The sequence below is a fragment of the Nomascus leucogenys genome, chromosome 12 (assembly GCF_006542625.1).
Source record: "Nomascus leucogenys isolate Asia chromosome 12, Asia_NLE_v1, whole genome shotgun sequence".
Classification (NCBI taxonomy): domain Eukaryota; kingdom Metazoa; phylum Chordata; class Mammalia; order Primates; family Hylobatidae; genus Nomascus; species Nomascus leucogenys.
Window position 1 is genome coordinate 13,265,898 of NC_044392.1, and position 19,087 is coordinate 13,284,984.

General features: G+C 49.3%; 1 protein-coding gene across 7 annotated transcripts in view; it reads right to left on the reverse strand.

Annotated features, from left to right (window-relative positions):
* Nucleotides 1-19,087, reverse strand: part of ERI3 (ERI1 exoribonuclease family member 3) — a 132,673-nt gene that overhangs the window by 61,389 nt on the left and 52,197 nt on the right. For all 7 annotated transcript variants that reach the window (XM_012511395.2, XM_030823758.1, XM_012511397.2 and 4 more), the window contains one exon: nt 2,467-2,539. In XM_012511395.2, the coding sequence (XP_012366849.1) occupies nt 2,467-2,539 (73 nt within the window). The remainder of the gene's footprint in view (nt 1-2,466; nt 2,540-19,087) is intronic.

The window sequence follows — 19,087 nt, forward strand, 5'->3', positions numbered from 1 at the left end:
AGTAAGATCAAGGACAGGAGAGGACCCTGTAGAGAACCAGAGCCTGGGTCACACAGGGAACACAAGGCACGGAGTAAGTCTTTTACATAATATTCCTGCAACCTTGGCAATGACCTCTCTGGCTTTGCTTTTATTATTACTCTTTTTAAGCAGGAATCTTAGTGCAGCCTGCACCAAGTCACACAGCATAAAGGTCAGAAAGAGTACCATGCCCCTGGGCCTCCAAACTCAGCAGCCTCTATGTCCTGAATGGCTGTTGGTAAGGACTGAGCTAAAGTCCAGAGTTAAGTCATCTACTCCTGTTGGGCCTTTAAGCACACTTGCAATACAAAGTGGCTGGCGTGCAGAGGAAGGGGTTAGACCCCTTATGTCTCCCAGACGTGCTCAGCTTACCTCACACAAGGAAATCACAAGGCCAACCAGGAACAGAGTCCTCAGTTTCGCCTTGTACCTATTCCCTTCCTCTTCAGGTCAGCACAATCTGCAGGGGAACCAAACTGAACAGACTCTGGGCAGCCTGCCTCTACCCCCACCCTTTGGGCCAGCAGCACCAAGGTGGCCCTGAGTGATAATGTTACCACACGGGTCGGCTGGTTTCCTGCCTTTCTGCCAAGGAACCTGGAGGCAGGGAGCTATCCATACACCAAAAAGTCTAGTGAACTTCACAGGGTAATTGTTCATGGTCAGCGCCTGCCTCGCCTGGCCGGGCCTTCACATTGCATTTGCTGAGGCCAGCAAGCAGCCTCAGATGTGCTCTGACAGCCAGTATGCTATATTCCAGGGGTCCATGCCTAGCCCCACATGCCTAGCCCCACCCACATGCCTAGCTCTGCCTTGGGGGACCTCTATGGAACTAGTTCTCAAAGATGAATCCGTCAGCCAGCAATTACTCACTGAGCACATACTCTATACCCAGCCCTGGCCTAGCCACTGGAGACACAGAGAAGAACCAGACTTCATCTCTGTGATCCAGATGGCCATGTCTGGAAGGAAATACACATGGATTCAGTTTCAACTGAGATAAGTGATTTCCCAAGTGCCAAGGAACCTAAAGGCAAGAGACTGACTGCTGGGCTTCTCAGCAGAAGTGATACCTGAGTTGAATCTTCCAGGGCAGGGAATATGTCTGATGAAGATGACTGAGGGACATTTCAGACAGAAGGCAAGCCACAGGGCAAGGCCCAAAGCTAGGGGAGTGCCTAGCTTCTTCAGCCCAAGAGGAATAGTAAGCAGCAGTTGCCCAGTTTCATGGGAGATCAGCAGGAGAGGAGGGTAGGAGTCAAACTGCAAACAAGCCAAGTGCAAAGCACCTGTCCACCAGTGGAAAGCAAAGGACTTCACAAATAATGCCACAAAGCATGGAACTAAGTCCAAGGTCATTGTCAGTGTGGCACAAATACTTATAAAGCTTTCTCTTCCACTGCTCCTCCACATGTTTGCTTGGCTCCAGCCCCCACACACACCAAAAGCATGCTGCCCTCCCTGCCAAGAAAGCATTCTCCCCTCCTCCTATCCATATTCCATCTTCCTTGAGTGCCCAGGTCAAGACTCAAATCCTGGCCATACCTAGCCTCACCCTCCTTGACCTCTCTCTTCTCTAAGCCCCCTGGGAGCCACTACCTTGACTCCCGGTGTGTTCTCCTTTCTCTGAGCTTCCTCTGACTGGTAGCATGAGGTTCCTGAGGCTGTTCCAGGACTGCTGCCCTTAGGTCAGAATGATTTATGGGGGTGAGTCTCCCTAGTGGACTGGGCCTCCTGGAGCAAGGATCCCTCTAGAGCAGGAATACTCTGCTAGGAAAGTACAGTTTTCTAAGTGATTCATTCTCTGCCAGGGCTCACTATCATAGCCACACAGGGTCCTTGCCAGTCCGTAGCCTGAGCGCCAACTCCCCAGGTGCTTGATGCTACATAAGTTCCAGTCTCCGCCCTCATGTCCAAAGGGAATTGGACTCTAGTTTCCATGGCTCTTCCTCACATGAGCCAGGCTCTCCTGGAGCAAGGCAGGAACAAAGCCAACTTAAATGTACTCTGCCTCCCAACCAGAGTGATGTATCAGGGCCAGTTAGGAGGGTCAGAGGCCACATTCATGACGATAATAAAGGAGAATACTTTCCCAGAGGCTCAGCTAGTGCCCTGTCTCTCCTAGAGACAAGCCAGCTCTGCCCACAGATTCAGCTCTGAGCAAGAGACCCCAAAATCTCCTTAACTGGGACTTCTCTGCATGTCTGGGGGACACCAACTAGGGCAGTGTCATAATCTGCCCAGCAGCCGGGTCCCCAAGCAGCTCTCCACTGTCAGAAATAACCACATTTCAGTGCATATTAGCTAAGGAAAAGGATAAGGTTAAGAAAAGAGAAGAACAAAAAGAAAGAGGGAGAACAGATATAAGAAAAGAAAGCAAAGGACGGGAGCTCTGAGGCTCTTGTGCCTCAGGGGAAGCACCCAGTTGGGGCTCAGACACAGTACCTTTTTCAGATTAATCCACTGCTTGAAGTAATCCGCCACTGGCAAGCCCAAGTACTGGCACTGGCCTGGGAGCCTACAAAAAAAAAGGGAAGAGAGAACAAGTTGGGCGCATCCATGTCCCAGGTATGAAGTCTTAATATGGGAAGTCCAACAGAGCATACAAGACAGACAGACCTCAAAAGGTCAACCCATTAGCCATGGGTCCCACCCCACCAAAGAATGGGACCCCCACCTCCAGCACCATGGACACTGGGCTCCAGCTCTAGCCCTCAGATCCAAGTGTGAGAGCCCAAGAACTCTTTGCAAAATAATAGCAGCAGGCCACTATTTCCTAATGGCTTACAGTATGCCAAGCACCTTATATTTTCACATTTAATCTTCAAAGCAATGCTGAGACACAGGTACTGTTGTCTACATTTTACAGATGAGAAAATGAGATTTAGAGAGGTTACCCAAGGTCCCACAGCTAAAATATGATAGTGCCAAGAACTGAACCCAGTTCTGTCTGACTCCAAAGTCTATGTTCTTTATATGCACTGGTTTGTTATTTTGTTACAGCAGAGAGACAGACAGACAAGACAGGAGGAGAAAAAGGCAGAGTATATGATTTAGAGATAGATGAGCAGGGGTTTCAGCTCACATTTAAGCCTCTGGCTACAGGTTTGTTTCAGATAGAGTACAGGGCAGGTAGAAGGATAAGAAGAGGTCAGAATTTAAATCAAGGGTCTGTTCTTGTTTTTTTCTTTAAATTAGAATTTATCAACTATCTCCCTCTCTAGCTGGTGATGGTTTTACTCAGACAAATCCATTCAATCAAACATGCATTGATGCTTAACAAGGGTCAGGAACTTAGGAGTCAAAAAGTAAGATGTAACTCTTGTCCATAAAGGGCTCGGTTTGTTCAGAGGTATGGGCAATGAAAGAAAGACAAAAAACAGCCTTAAGTTGGAGTATGGGGGCATATGCAAGGATGGAGGAAGACAATACTGGAAATATCAGCCAGGAAAGATCATAGTCTTATTCCTAAGAGAAAAGCTTTGCCACAGGCAATGGAGAGCCTCTGATGAGTTGTGATTTACCAAGATTGTTCTAGAGGCAGCAAAAATAATAGACTAAAAGAGCAGGGTAGGAGCCAGCAGAGAGAAACAGTAGTGGAAAAGATGGTGATCAAGGAACAGACATTAAGATGTAAAGGAGGCCCCGGTGACTAAATAAAATGTGGGACCCAGTGAGAAAGCAGTAGACCTCTGCTTGGCTAGCTTCGTGCTACTCACTAAGATGGATCCAAAGAAGTAAGCAGTGGCATGGAGAGCCTATGTGACATCTGGAGCAAGCCAGCATTTGGTCAATTTTATTATTATTTTTAAATGGTCTACCTGTAGCATACCCACTTTCTGCCCAAACTGTGGGAGAACTGCTCCCCTGCCCCATCTTTAGTACGCCACTAGAAGGAAGCATGAGTTTGGGAATGCAGTTTTAGTTATATACTTGATACGCAATAAGCACTCGATGTCTGCTGAGTTTGAGGTGCCTAGTTTGAGGTGCCTAGAAGATATCTGGCAGTGGAATGCTGTCTCAGAGGCAACTGGATATCTAGTTTTGAAGAGAGGTCTGGAATAAGACTATGGATTGTCAAATCATTAATATAATTATTAATGTAATCATTAACATAAGTAAAATTAAAGCCAGGAGAGTAAATAAGATCACCCGGGGAACAGAATAGAGCAAGGTGAGCAGAGGGCCCAGGCTAATGCCTTGCAAGTTTTATTGAGCTACAATGAAACCAGGTTACCTCCATCAGACCATCATCACACACAAGGACCTCACTTCATGAAGTGGCCAGATCTAATTTTGGACTCGATTCTTAGAACATCCTTCCTTAAATACTAGTCTGTCTCCCTGTAACTTCTACCCATGGGTCCAAAGTATGTCTTTAGAAAATACAGAGAACAATACTTCCATCTTTTCCTCACAGAACCCTTCCAAGATCTGAGAGTCCAGAAAGCTTCCATCAGAGTTCCCTTCTCCAAGCCACATACCCTTATCAACTTCAAGAGTTCCTCAGGGGACAATATGCCATGAGTCAGGACTTACCCAACCTATCCTCATTCCCAAAGGGCAGGGCCCCAGACCTTTCTCAGGGTATTAGACACCTAAGATCAGACATGCTCTTTTGACCCCACTTCATATTACCTGCAGTCAACCTAAACTGTGATAAAAGCGTGCTTCCCCTTTCTGGAATATATAGAACTGATTTTTGAGTTTGAAATGTAAGTCATTAGTGTCAACTGCCATAGAGTGGTCAAGCAAGATGACAGCTGAGGAAAACCCAATGGATTTAGTAACGAGGAGGTCACAAGTAATCTTGGTGAAAAGGGCATCAGTGGACCGAGTGTGGGAGGCAGAAGGCAAGCTGCAAAGTGTGGAAAGAGTGAGAGATAACACAGTGGAGATTACAAGTGCAAAATCCTTTTCTAGAAAGTTTGGCTACAAGAATCCAGTTGAGATGACTGATTCCACTCCAGAAAGTTCAAGGCAGTCCAGGCTTCCCTCCATTACCCTTCAAATATTTGACAGATAGTAATAGAAAATTGATCCCTTTGTTTCAGGCAGTGTATAGTAAGGATTTACTTTTATAAGACCCAAGATATCTCACCTGAAGAACAGGCTACTCTCAAACATCCAAGTGGCACAGTGACATTAACTACAACTGGTCAGTTTCCTGGAAGGGAAATTCTGGCTGAGGCCAACATGATGAAGGGGTATCCAGATATATGTGCCCATGTGGGATGAAGGACCAAGAACATGAGGAAATGAGGCAAGGTTTTTAAGGATGAAAGGTAGCCTTAGGGGCTAGAATATGGTTGCCTAAGAAGCAGAACTGTAATCTGACAATAATTATATTTCCTTCAATCTTTCTTTCATGTTCCTTATCCTTGGTATTTGTGAAAATGCTTGCTGAACTCAGCTGTTTTAGAAAAATCACATTAAGGTCTATGAGTGAAGGGGGCCAGCAGAAGCAGCAGAATCTACAAAGGAATAAGCCAGGGGGACTGGCCAGCAAAAGGCAGGGAGCCTCGATCTTATTCTCCCCTAGCCAACTGCAGCACTCTCTGATTCTTTTAGTTGACACAGTCCAGGAGTCCTTTTGGCCCTGGCTAGCCCTGGGAGAGGGACGGGCTCTCTCTTTAGCAGAATTTAAGGGTAGACATAGCTGTAGGCATTTCCACTGTCTAGGAAGAGTCTAGGTCAGTAGGATGATGCCTATTCTTCTCAGAGGAGGACCTATCCCAGAGGGGCCACACTAAGGACAGACCAGGCAGTCAGGTTGGATACTCAGCCTGAGATATGGCTCAGCAGCAGTCCTGAGTGCCATTCTGAATCCCATGTCTGACTGATGCACATGGGGGTTAGGCACTGTAATTCTTACTCAGGGGCTGTAGTCACTTGCAGTTACACATGCAGTTTGTAGACTCACTCACAGGCATTCAGGTTGCTGAGTAGTCCTCTGGGTCATCCCAGCCCTGTGACTCCAAGACACAAGCTGTACAAATGTAGCAGGGCCCAGCCCCATCTTCATGAGAGACATAGGGCCAAATGCCAGAACTTGAGCTTGCAAGTGCCTCATGGGAAGACAGTTACACATCTCTATCACACATCCTACCCCAGCTTAGAGAGGATCAAGACAGGAAATCTGTGAGGAAGGTGGGTTAGAGTGGTCATCATCCCTTACACAAAAGAGGAAACTGAGGCTCAGAGAAGAAAAGGATTTGATCAATCATACAACAAGCCAAGGGTAGTACTAGAAACGGAACCTAAAGCTTCTGACTGCAGAGGCATAAGCTGTATAGATACACTCAGGGCTCTCTACAGTCCCTGGGAAGGCAAAGCCTGGGCCTTAGAGAAGCAGGTAGCATAGTGGTCACTGCTCAAGGTCACATCTGGGTTCAAGGTTCTTAGGAGCCTAAGGTCAGTGGGTATCAGTGGGTACATGGTTCCACCAATTTCTCAAAAAAAAAAAAAAAAGTTCCCCAGGCACAAAGGGTCTGAATGCTGTACATTCCTACCAGATCGTGATCCCAAGAAAAGAGCCACTGGCAGTGGGCCCTGGACTTGCCTGCGGGCACGAACGTGCAGGCAGGTTTATGGTGCCCAGGTCTCCATGCAGCTGGATTCACTGGGCACAAAGCTCCCCAACTGCCCAAACATCATCTGGTCATGCTTATTACTGTTGCCCAATGAAATTTTATGCACCGAGTCCACAGGTGTGATTTCCCCTTCTTTATGAGGGCCGGAATGACATCACTGATGGCCAATAGAAAAGAGCCAATTATGTCCAGGCCATAAAAAGGAATGAGATTTTTTTCAACCAAATCAAAACTTCCTTCAGCTTCATGAATGCAAGAGGCCCCTTTAAGGAAGGGTCCCCCAGTCCTGCCTGTGGGCTCTAAACCAAGGGACATGATTGCTTTCCAAAGACTATGGGTCTAAGGCCAGAAAGGGGGTCCGCCCTTGGCATTTATCATGTGATCCTATTACCACACTGGCCCCTCAGGGTCACCTGAAAAGATTAACAAGCCCTACCCTCAGACCCTAACCGGCTCCTCTCTACTCTATCCAGGGAAAATGAGAAGAGATGAGATACTCAAGTTCCTTTATTACTCCTTTTGAATAACAGAAAAGAAAGCAAAGAGCATTCCCCCTGCTTAGAAAGAAGAGAACAATACAGAGGAAACAGGAGTGTAAGAAACTGCCCCTCATCCCCATAAGCACACAGCACAAAGCAAAAGGAGCCAGCCTTCCCCACCCCACTCCTCATTCAGCCCTACCACCTGCAACTGAGCCACACTGGCTGGGCCGAGACAGCCTTGATGGCAAACAGGTGTGGCTAGCCCGGCGCCAGCCAAGGCAGGGGAGTAGCTCATTAGGGGAACACCCCCCTCGCTAATGGGTATGGCCATGGTGAAGCCATTGTGAGCGGGAGCTCAGCTTTGAAGATTAGGTGAGGCAGACGTTGGGGGAGAGGTGCTAGGCTGAGGCAAGGAAAGCTGCACATCCATGGAGGTCTGCCGGACAGACTGGCAGACAGGCCAACAGCCAGGACCAGCAAAAGAGCAGGCACCATGCTGGAAAAGGCGATGGACACTCTGCCTTCCATGCTTTCATCTCTTTAAGACTTAGGGGCAGACCCAACTCAGGGAGATGCATGTCATTCTCACATTTAGCAGACTCAAACCTTTGAAGAGGAGGGAGACCAGCAGACTCTAGAGGCCTCCCTGGCTCCTTTCTCCCTCTCAAGAAAGGCTGTGAGACCTGGATCTTGGAGTGATGTGGGCTGGCAGTCCTGGTGCCCACCAGCTCCAGGATAGGCACATACTGTTCGCCTGCAGGAGCAAACTACTGTATCCCATGTGATATGCAGAAATGGGGGAGTGTGGAGAGTCTCTGTCTTCTTCAAAGTCATCATGGGACCATGGAGGCACAGAAGGCCCAGGCTTCAGGAGGAGTGGGCCAGTAGAAGCCAACCAACCAGCCAGTTGGAAGATCCTGCCACAGGGACACCTGTGAGGGGTGGGTGGGCTTGCTTCCATGCAGAGTTGCCACACTTGCTCATTCCAATACACTCTCAAAGAACGCTGTCCCTAGCGGACCTGCAGCTCATAACTGCCACGATTTCCTATGCTTCTCTCCAAGTCTTGAGCCTCAGGAAAGGGCCCATTCCCACTGGATCCCAGTCAGGGAGTCCTATCTAGTCAGAGCCTCCACAGGCAGCATGATGTGAGTCTGTATCCAACATGTTCAGGCTACTCCAGCCAAGGCAGCACTTAGCTGGGGACACAGCTCTTTGTCTCTCCTCTTTCCGTTCCCCCACCCAGAGGAGATAAACAGACCCCGGGTGATAAACGGCCCGCCTTTCACGATCACTTTTCCTCAAGTTGAGGAGAGTAGCTAGTGATGGATGGGCTGGAATTTGGTTATCAGGAAGGGCTGTCAGCCAGAGGTGCCTATCTCCTCCCCCACTACGCAGGGCATCATTACACTGTGGCATCGAGGTAAAATATGACCAAGGGGAGGGAAGGAAGAAAGAGGGGAAGGCTGAGCTTACACACGGAGCAAATTGAGCAACAATGAGAGCAGGCACGAGACTGGGACGTTAGTTATCTGCCCGTGACACCTTTTATCTCTGCACAAATTGGTCCTTCCTCCCCCACTGCAGCCTCTTATACAAACAGAGGCAGACACAATGTGTCACCACTGCAACAGCGTAGCAATTTAACCCGAATTAGTGAGGGGGTCAAGCTAGGAAATAGGGGTTTCTCATTTCAACAGGTTCCTTAGTCTCAGCTCTGAACTACCACATTGAGCGGAGGAGGGTAGAGAGAAGGCAGACTCATAATTGAATTCACTCACTTGGCCACTGCTGATGTATAAAAAATTAATGCATGAGCCTCCTACTTATCAAAGCTGGTTAGTATCTATCTCACCTGCAAGATGCACCATGTCAGAAAACACAGCATGGCAGGCCTAGCACTCAGTGCCTTTAGCCAGGATAGGAACCAGCAAAAACAGGAAGAGAAAAGCACTGCCCAGGTGGCCTGGAAGCATCCTCAAAGGCCATTGCAGGTTTAGTCTCAATCGATCTCCTTATAGCCAGAATCCCTTCTATGAGGCCTTATTTGTAAAGCATGTTACCCTTGGTTGGCCATAAACCCCTGCTAGAAGCCTACAGGACAGAGTGCTGGGGAGGGCTGGGGATACTATAGGAGCAGATCACATCAAAGCTGGTCCTTGACAGTTCAATAATACACTTCAGCCTACACAGAAGAAAGGTTGGCTCCACCTCCAACAGAAGATGTTCAGGTTGTTTTATGAATAACCCCTCAGACAGAGAGTCCCACACTGCTGCGCCTGAAACTGAGGATGCCAGTGACAGCACTGATGGCACTGACAAGGCAAAAGAGCAAGGAGGAGAGGAGCCTGGCCTTTTCCCCAGTGATCTCGCCTACTGCAGGACCTGGAGTTACAGATGGAGAAGGCACCTTGGGACTCATTCTCCCCATCAAAGTCCCCTGATGGTAAGGCATGCGGTTCAACCCCTGTCCAGTACCACGGCTCCACTACACTAAGATAACTTGGTCAAATGACCCTGTGTCCTGGGGTAAGTGACTTCACCTCCATGCCCTGCTCTGTGAGGGTTAAAGGAGCCAACCAAGGGTAACATGCTTTACAAATAAGGCCTCATAGAAGGGATTCTGGCTATAAGGAGATCGATTGAGACCAAACCTGCAATGGCCTTTGGAGATGCTTCCAGGCCACCTGCATTGACAAGACAGTGCCTTGGTCAGGAAAAGGATACGGGAGAAGGCTTGCTGGGGGTGACAGGAAAAAGGAAAGTTCCGGAACCACTCCACAGCTGCAAAACGAATTCCATGAAGCTTGGGCTGAGGGAAGGAGTTATGAATAGAGGAAGCACCTTGGGACTCATTCTCCAAATCCAAAGAATCAGCACACAAATACCAAGGAACAAAAGCCAAGACCCCAGGCCAGACACAAAATGAGAGAGCTTTCTATCTCAACCGACCACTTTATATTCAGGAGTATCACTGAGACCCAGGACCCTCAGACAGAGGCTAATGGAACCTGATTTCTCTCTTGAGAAAGCTTCCAGGCCCACTCAGAAGATAACCATAGCAGACACAGAATGGTCACTGCAGGAGTGACTACTGAGAAGTGGCCATCTCACTTCTGCTGGTGGGAGGGCAATGTCGAAGGCACTCAGAGACTCAGCTGCAATTCCCCAGGCTCAAGCAAGTGTGCGTGCATGCACACATGCGGTCCCTCTGTTCTCCTCTGCCTGCCCACAGCCCCAGAGGGAATGCACTGCTGACTTATCAGCCCACTTTGCCCCCACACTTGCCCCCCTCCTCTGGGACGGCTGCAGGTTACAATTCCAACCACAGGCTTCAGGAAGATGATACACTTGCTGGAGCCTGCAAAGGGTCAGGAGAAGAGTACTGTTTGAAATATCAGCATGACAGCTGGCTCCTTGTCTGTCTCTTCCTCCCCAACCCCCTCCCCAAACTTGTCATGGTACAAGAAGTCTATAAGCAGCCCATCAGCTTTAAATATCAGTGTGCGTGAAGCAGGAGCACGAGAGCGAGGGAGCGGGAAGCCGACAGCGAGCGCCTCTGTCGCCACTGCCTGTCAGGGAACACTAATGAATTTCACCACCAACAGCCAGGCTTCAGATGGAGGTGAGCTGCGGGCTGGGGGGTTTTCTAGGGAGAACTCTGGCAGTATTAAAACATATTTTCCCAAAGCCCTGTTAATAAACGTCATGGCAGAGCTGAGAACTACGGCCTACCACCAGGACTTCAAGGGCAGAAAGGGGTGGGACAAGCCCCGCTGTCCTCTCAAACAGGGAGAAGAATGCAAGCATGAGGTTGGAGGGAGCTGGCGGAGCCCCAAGGTGAGGCTGGGTGACCTCGGCAAGCCTCTCACTTTGTCTTGCCACCGTTACCCTTACGCATCTCATCAAGGCCTTGGGATGCCTTGTTGAGAGGACTAGGATAAGAAGGAAAGGCCTGAGGCAGGGAGAGATGACCAGCTGTGCCTTCCTGGCCAGACTTACCACCCACCCCACCTCAACCAACTTCTGCTCACTCAGTTCACAGTGAGGCCCCACGGCAAGGGGTTATAGGCCATGCTTCCAGACCCAGGCGAGGTGGGGTGAGAAACTCTGGCACCAGTCCTAACAGGAAGCTACATTTCCCCCACAGATGTCAGGAGCCAGAGCTCCTTATTATTTTACAGATAAAGGAATGGAGGATGAGAGTGGGAATGTGACTTTCCCAAGACCCTACAACTAGAAAGCAGTAAAGCCAGGAATCAAAACTAGGTCTCTTCATTCTAAAAGCCCTGTTCTTTCCACAATGCCACACAGCTTCTTTGAGGAAGGGCTGATCACCTCACTGTCCTGTGTGTCCTCTACTCCCAGGCTCTGCCCTTCCCCTCCACTTCCCCCTACTGGTACACACGCACCTCTGGCCTGGCACGGGCCACAGCTGCCATGTAGCACTGGGCTGGGCTCCAGGCCAGGGTGCACCCAGCCGGGCAGAGAAAGCCCTGGGAATGAGCCAGGCCATCACCTGGGAGTCTCCACAGCTCACAGGACATGGCTGCAGGCATAAGCCCTCCCACAGGTGCCCTCTGCACAGCTCTGAGCAGGAGTGTCTGATCTGGCAGCGACCTGCTGTGCAGGGGGCAAATGACATTTAATTTCCTCTTGGTTTCCCTATAGTACAGACGAAAGGCCGTCACCTGCGTCTGGGTCTGGCGGCACAGCTGGAAGTGTTCCCAGACATGCTGCTCTGGAGAGTTCCCAACAGAAACCACAACACAGGCAGTGCAGAGGGATGCTCCATGGTCCAGGCTGCTGGCATTCCCAAGGAAAACCAGCTTCAAATCCCTAGTGCCAAAGTTGCTCAAAGTCTCCAAAAGGCACTGTATATGCACATAGCGTCTCCCTGCTCCATGGCTCTTTAGCCTATCTGCCAACTATCTCTCATTTCTTCCCTATAGAGACCACATGAAGCATACAAGTGCCACAAACACGCTGTGGAACCGTATGACAAGCACCTCCCCAGTGCCACAAATAGTCCTTAAAATTCTGTAACTTGTATCTCCCCAGCCCCTCTCTAGGGAAATAATAAGACAAGTGCCTCTCCAGCGTCCTTTCCATGGCAACTCATCAGGGAAAGGCACAGTGCCCCACCTGTCATGACTGTAGAAGTGCTGGAACTGCCACCAGGGCTTGGCCAGAGCTCTCTTTCCCAGATGGAATGGCAGAAGCCCCAGTAGGGAGTGGGTATGGAGAGGAGGCTGAGCAAGTGATGGGAGGTTTCCAAGACACTTTGGTCAGTGCCTCAGCTAATAAGCTATTCTCTTTTTGGCCAGGGAAACCAGGAGCTCCTTAGCAGATTGAGCTGTCTCCAAGATAACTCGCTCATCCCACTACAGTCTTCCCCTGGCCTGTGGCCATCTTGACCCTATGCCTGAACTGCCGTTGTGTGGCCTACGATGCCCTCTGGAGGCTCCGCAGAGAGGCATCCTCCTAGCATTCAGGATCTGGGTTGCAGTCTGACCTCTGCTCTCATATAGGTACTCAAGACACAGCTGTACCCTTAACCTTCTAGCTGGTCTCCTCTGCCCTGATTCCAGCTCCCCTGACACTTTCAAGAGGTATAAGCACTTGTCCTATACAGAGTAAGACTTCTGGGCGGGCATTAGAATAGGCTAGTGATTTTTAAAGTGTGCTCCATGGAGTTCTAGGGTTCTAAGGAGGAACATCAGGCTACTTCATGGACCGGGGGAAAAGGAGGAAGAATAGGAGAGGAAGAATGGGTAGGGCTTTTCCCCATCTTCAACCAGATTCACATTGGACTTTAAAATTCTGTTCAAAAGAAAAAAAAGTTTACTACTAAAAAAAAATACTACCATTCCATCTCTCTACAGTGCTCCTCTGGATTCTCACAGCATTTGTTTTGTGCCTTCATTGTAGTGTTTTCATACTCTACCTTACTTACCCTATAATTAGGTATAGGCGTGCTGGTCTTTCTGTCCTGATCACTTGGCAGTCCCCATAGTCCCCAGCACAGTACTTACAGGGCCCAGAGCAGCTCTCAACAGGTGCTGACTTTAGGCTACTACCGGAATGCCAGCACTTCCGGGATATGCTGGGGTCAGCACCTTCAATGGCAATTTCCAACAGGATTCCTTGGGAGAGAAGAGCTGCAGTGGAGGGTAACTGATATTTACTGAAAGGTCCTTGTGAAGATGTATAGCACATGCCACACTTAAATCAATGAATGGGACACATCTGCTACCACGAGCAATCATCTAAATCAACTTCCAGGGGACCAAACAGACTTTTGCATTTGGCCAATCTTTGGGAAAAATGCAACAAATTTCAACAGGAAATATCACTCATGAGAAGCTTCCAAACCCTGTGTGTGGGACCATGGGAACACAGGATGACGTTCATCAGCTGAGCATTCAAGGGTCTGTCCCCTGGCTTCCTGTAGCCTGTAGAGGAATCACTAGTCCCATGATTCTGGTTATAGGACTGAGAATGGGTAAAGCCCCTTGGCCCCATCAACCAAGCCTACTGCGTGGGCCTCCTTCTCCAGCTAGGTTTAGGGAGGGGGCCAGGAAGGCAAGGGACTGTGCTCATCCTAGCTAAGGCCACTTGTTAATAGGCCCTAGATTCCTTTATCCCTGGGGAAAGGAAGGTAGCAATGAGCTCTCTTCTCCACCCCCCTCCACCGTGCCTCCCAGCAGGGCCAGGGAGGACAGCCATTAGTGTGTGCCTCAGCAGACAATGGGGAGGAGAAGTCTCCAGAGCAAAGGACAACTGCAGCAATTAGAATGCAGGGAGGTTCAGAAGCTATTTAACTGGGTGACCCCTGAGGTCGCTGCATCTGACTCCCATCCCTGGATAAATATTGTATGAGAGGGGAGGGGGTGAGCGAGAGAGCCGGAATGCTGCTCCTCCTTCCATTCCTTTCCCCACCCCATGCGCTGCCTCCAGCCACATACACCAGGAACATTATTTACAGTCCCGACAGTCAGAGCAATCACTCTGCTAACCAAGAGGGAATGGACAAAGTCGACTTACCAAAAATTGACTATGGCAACTGAAGAAGAAACCAGAGCTGAGCCAACACAGATGCAAGGCTCCCTCCACAATCTGGGTCCAGTTGAAGCAAATGTTCTGTAACCCCAAAACCCAAACTACTGGCAGGTGAGGCTGGTCTCAATGGCAGAGAGTAAATCAGAAAAACAGAGCATCCTTCCACCTTTTAGGGGCCCCATAATGGAAAACTTCTGGCTCTCATCACTACCTAGGTGCTCCTTGGCAAAGATGGGAGTCCTAGCTACCTGCCCAGAGGAAGCCGAACCAGCTACATGCCACTTGTCCAGCTTGCCCCTTAGCTGACCTAGTCGGGAAAGGCCAAGAGCGAGAAAGTTAGATATCACAGGAAGGGGTCAGGGTGGGGGAAGAAGAGAGTGTTTGAGTGCAGGCTGTGCCTCAGCCCCCACATGCACCGCTCCTCCAGTCCTGCTCTAATGCACCCTGCCATGCCTCTGAAGACAGAGAGCTGTTTGCAGTCAGCACCGTGATTTGTTAGTAATTATTTCCATGGTGTCACATTGCTGTCACTCTGTTAACAAAGAGACAGGCTGCCTCGGGCTGTCTGCGAGAAAGAATCGCAGAGAAAAAGGCCTGTCAGGCTCCCGGGATTCTCTGGGCTGGCTGGCTTTCTTTCCCAAACCAACATCCTCGCAAGCTTTGGAAGAAACAGTTTTTCAGAACGATCAAGTCTGAGTTGTGTCACCCTTTAGCCAGGGACACTGAGAATTTATCCCACCCACTCATAGTTGCCCTTCCCAAAGCCCTACAAAGCTAAGCCCCCAGAGTCCACAAATAATTCAGGCATGGGCCACTATGCCAGTTGAAACCTTGAGTTCCCTGGTCTTCAACTCCTAAGACCTCTGCTCCCTGACTCATCATTTTCACTGGGGTGTTCACAGCCTCTCATGTGCTCTTAGGAACCTGACCAAAGAAACCTAATTCAGACCAAGCAGAAGCAGCCACCCTATTGGCATGGCTGGGGAATAAGAATAATATGATGGCAGGGCATCTTTGCCTCTTGAATCTGCCAGCCCCAGTTCTGGAGCACAGTGGCTCAGGTGCCAACACCCCTGTAGCCTTCATGTGCCTCTGCATCTGTGAAGAGACACTTACGGAGCTGTCTCCGCATGTGACTTGTCTTTCCCAGTGCCTGGATCTGCATAGCATCTGCACTAGGAGAACTGGTGGTTTGCTTTAGCACAAAGTAATGTCTCCATTACCCTGGCTGGGAATTAGAGGACAGATTGGCAAGCGCTGACAAAACAGAGGTCACTCACCTTACAGGCATGGAAAGTTGGAGATTAATTCTCTCCTCTCACAGAGGGAATCAGACTCCAGGATAGTGGAAGGGAAGCACCAATATTGAGAAACCCTTTCACTGCCAAGCAGCAGCAGCAGCTGTCACCTGTACCAATATCAGCAGAAAAGGAAGATAAAAGGCCACAAGCCCTAGAGAAGTCCTGCCAAGCTGGCAAGGGCTTCGCCATCTAGCTCCTGCAGAATCCCAAAGGACAGAAGAGCCTGGACATGACTAAGATTCTTCAAGCATTAGATCCAAAAGGCAGACAGCTGCAAGCACTGGAATGCAAACTCCATGAAGGCGGGATGTTTGGGAAGTTTTCTTTCTTTATTCACTGCTATATCCTTAATACCTAGAGCAGTGCAGGGCACACAGCAGGTAGTCAACACACCTGCTGAAAGAATAAACAAATGAGTCAATACAGCTCGAAGGCCACTTCCACAGGGGCCAGTCTCTCCCTATCACAAGACCACAGAGAAGAGGGAGGACAGTGTGGGTTCCAGAATAGACAGGGAAGACCACATGGCCAAAGGACTGGAATTAGGTTTGAAAGGGTGAGGGGGATTGGGACAAGTTGATGGGCATAGGAAGATTCTCATATTAAATTGAAGATTCACATATTCATTCAGCAAACATATACTAAATAACTAAATAAAGTATAATAGATGTTCCAATAAAAAAAGAATAAACAACATGTAGTACAATACAATGGAATACTACACAGAAATATAATAAAAAGCCTAAATTCTTGATACATACAATGATGCAAAGGAATCTCCTATACATTATGTTATGCAAAAGAAGTCAGACACAGGTCGGGTGCGGTGTCTCATGCCTGTAATCTCAGCACTTTGGGAGGCCAAGGCAGGCAGACTGCTTGAGCTCAGGAGTTCGAGACCAGCCTGGGCAACATGGCAAAACCCCGTCTCCACACAAAAAAAATACAAAAACTAGCTGGGCGCAGTGGCATGTGCCTATAGTCCCAGCTACTCGGAAGGTTGGGGTGAGAGGATGACTTGAGCCCAAGGAGGTAGAGGTTGCAGTAAGCCAAAATCACAGCACTGAACTCTAGCCTGGGTGAAAGAAGTCAGACACAAACGAGTATGCCTTGCATGATTCCATTTATACGAAAGCCAACAATAGGTAAAAACTAACCAAAACTAACAGAAGTCAGAACAGTGGTTAATTGGCAAGAGGAAGGCATCACTGACTGGGAAGAGGCACCAGGGAACTTTCTGGGATGATGAAAAAGGTTCTTGATCTTGACCTGGGTGGTAGTTCCCTAGGTGTATACTTGTATAAAAATATACTGAGCTATACACTTCACATTTGTATATTTATGCATCTGTACCTATTTCATACCTTAATTTTTTTTTTTAAGAGACAGGATCTTACTCTGTTGTCCAGGCTAGAGTACAGCGGCACAATCACGGTTCATTGCAGCCTCAAACTCCTGGGATCAAGCAATCCTCCAGCCTCAGCCTCCTGAGTAGCTAGGATTATAGGCATGTGCCACCACACCAGGTTATTTTTTATTTTTATTTTTATTTTTAATAGAAACAGGGCCTTGCTACCCCAGGCTGGTCTCAAACTCCTGGACTCAAACAATGCTGCTTCAGCCTCCCAAAGCACTGGGATTCCAGGTGTGGGCCACTGTACCAGACCTCAATTTTTTTAAAGACCCAAAAACAAGCTGATGTTCAAAAAGGGTTTTAAAAAAACACAGATCTAAGCAATATCTCATAGAAAGGAAAATATTTTCCAGGAGCACCAGTGGTTCCTTGTTGGAGCTTGGGAAAAAAAGGTCTTCCAGTCTTCACCCTCTATCTGACAGAAGTCAGAAAGGCCCAAGCAAATGGGCCTAGGAAGTGAGAAATGTTCAAAACACAAAAGGGTAGAGCCCGGGTCCCCCACCTAGGAGGTTGTGGCCTGGTGGGAAGCTGCATGGAACCTCTATTCCATGCCAGGCGAGCTATAGGAAAGCAGAGATAGGTCATACAGTCCAGCCAGGTGCCCAGCTGGTTCTGAGGCCCTCTGAAGTAGCCTGTCTGTTGGATTTCGCCACAGAACACAGAACCAGACTTCCAAAGACTGCCCTGAAGAGCCACCAACATAGGATCCAATTTGTCTTCCTGACAAACCAGGCAGAGACTGGCTGAGTTAGCCCAACTCTGGGCTAAGGTGAAAGTCTCAGAACATACAGCCCCTCCAGCCAGCAAGGAGGAGGTGATAAGACTCTCATCCATGGTCAAGGGGAGAGCCTCATATCAAATCCAGGGCCAGAAGCAAGGCAGCAACACTTGCTTCTGGACCAGTTAAGCAGTAAAGAACCACTCAGTTATCAACTCAGGCCAAAGCATGAGGCTCCTACTGCCTTGAACATCTCGAAGCCTGATCAGTCATTAAGCAAGTATCTTTATCTTTTATCAGGGTTTTCACTGAGCAGAATTTCCATTCCAGGGGTTCCTATAATCACTACAATGATTTAGACCCTCTGACACCTTCCTAGTGGGTAAGGAAATGAGGTTGCCACTGGGGTTCCACCCTACAGCCTAGAAGTGCCCAGAAAGTAAAACGCCAGAGGCCCTGTCTGCCACGGAGAGGTTGGTGCTTGTTGATCAGACAGCAGAGCTTCTCTCCCAGTCCCCATTGAGGCACGAAGTCCTTCCAGAGCAGAGCAACTATCCCAAACTCAGGCTCTGAGGGAAGGACATGGGGTGAGACGCCTGTTGACTTGCAGCTCCAGGATCACATGGATAAGTGTGAAGGGAGCCAAGGTTGGGAACCAGAAGAGATGCTTTGGCTCCACAGAAACCTGCTCCTACCCTCAGGCCTGCATCTAGGAAATGGTTAATCCCCAGCCAAGCCCACCATCAGGAGCCCCTTTAGTGCCAGTTCTGGGCCCAGGGACATGTGCAGGAGGGGGCTTTCATGTTTGTGAGTAGGCTAGCCCCAGGGTCATCAGGCAGAGGCGAAGCACCCCTCCCTCCTCCAAGCCCAAAAACTCTCAGCCCAAGGAGCTGTCAGGCTAACGAGGCTACCCCACCACCACTCCATCTGAGCGTGGCAGGCTGCACTGCACGACTGGCTTCAGGTGGCTCTTCTTTAATTAATGGCATCCCGGGCTCTGCAGGGAGCTTCACCCCACAATGAATGGCCCTCTCTCATTAGAGGCAAGCCTGCCATGATGTATTCAGGGTGAAGGCCAGGATTCATTTCCCTGTCTGTGGGTTGGGGATGGGAGGGAGGGGAGAGGCAGCAGGGAGAGATTTATATCGAGTGACTTGGATTAGCTGCAGCTGAAACATGACCCCATCAACTCACGCTGCCTTCTTGGGGCTAACCCGGTGCACCTCTGCTGACGAGAGGGCTCTAGGGAAACTGAAGGGAGGGCAGAAGGTCTGGTTCCCCTTCTCTCTGAGCTCAGACTACAACTCTAAGGCCCAGAATTCCTATACAACCTTCAGAACCTCCTCCCCCTGCCCCCACTGTGCACTGGGAGCCTGGGCTGATTCTGAGCCAACCTTACCCATCAAGAGACTTTTTATGGCCAGGAAGCTGACCCACTGCCCTCATGTCCACAGGACTGAGGCCCTGACTACAGCCTCAGTTGGCTTTTCTGCTTT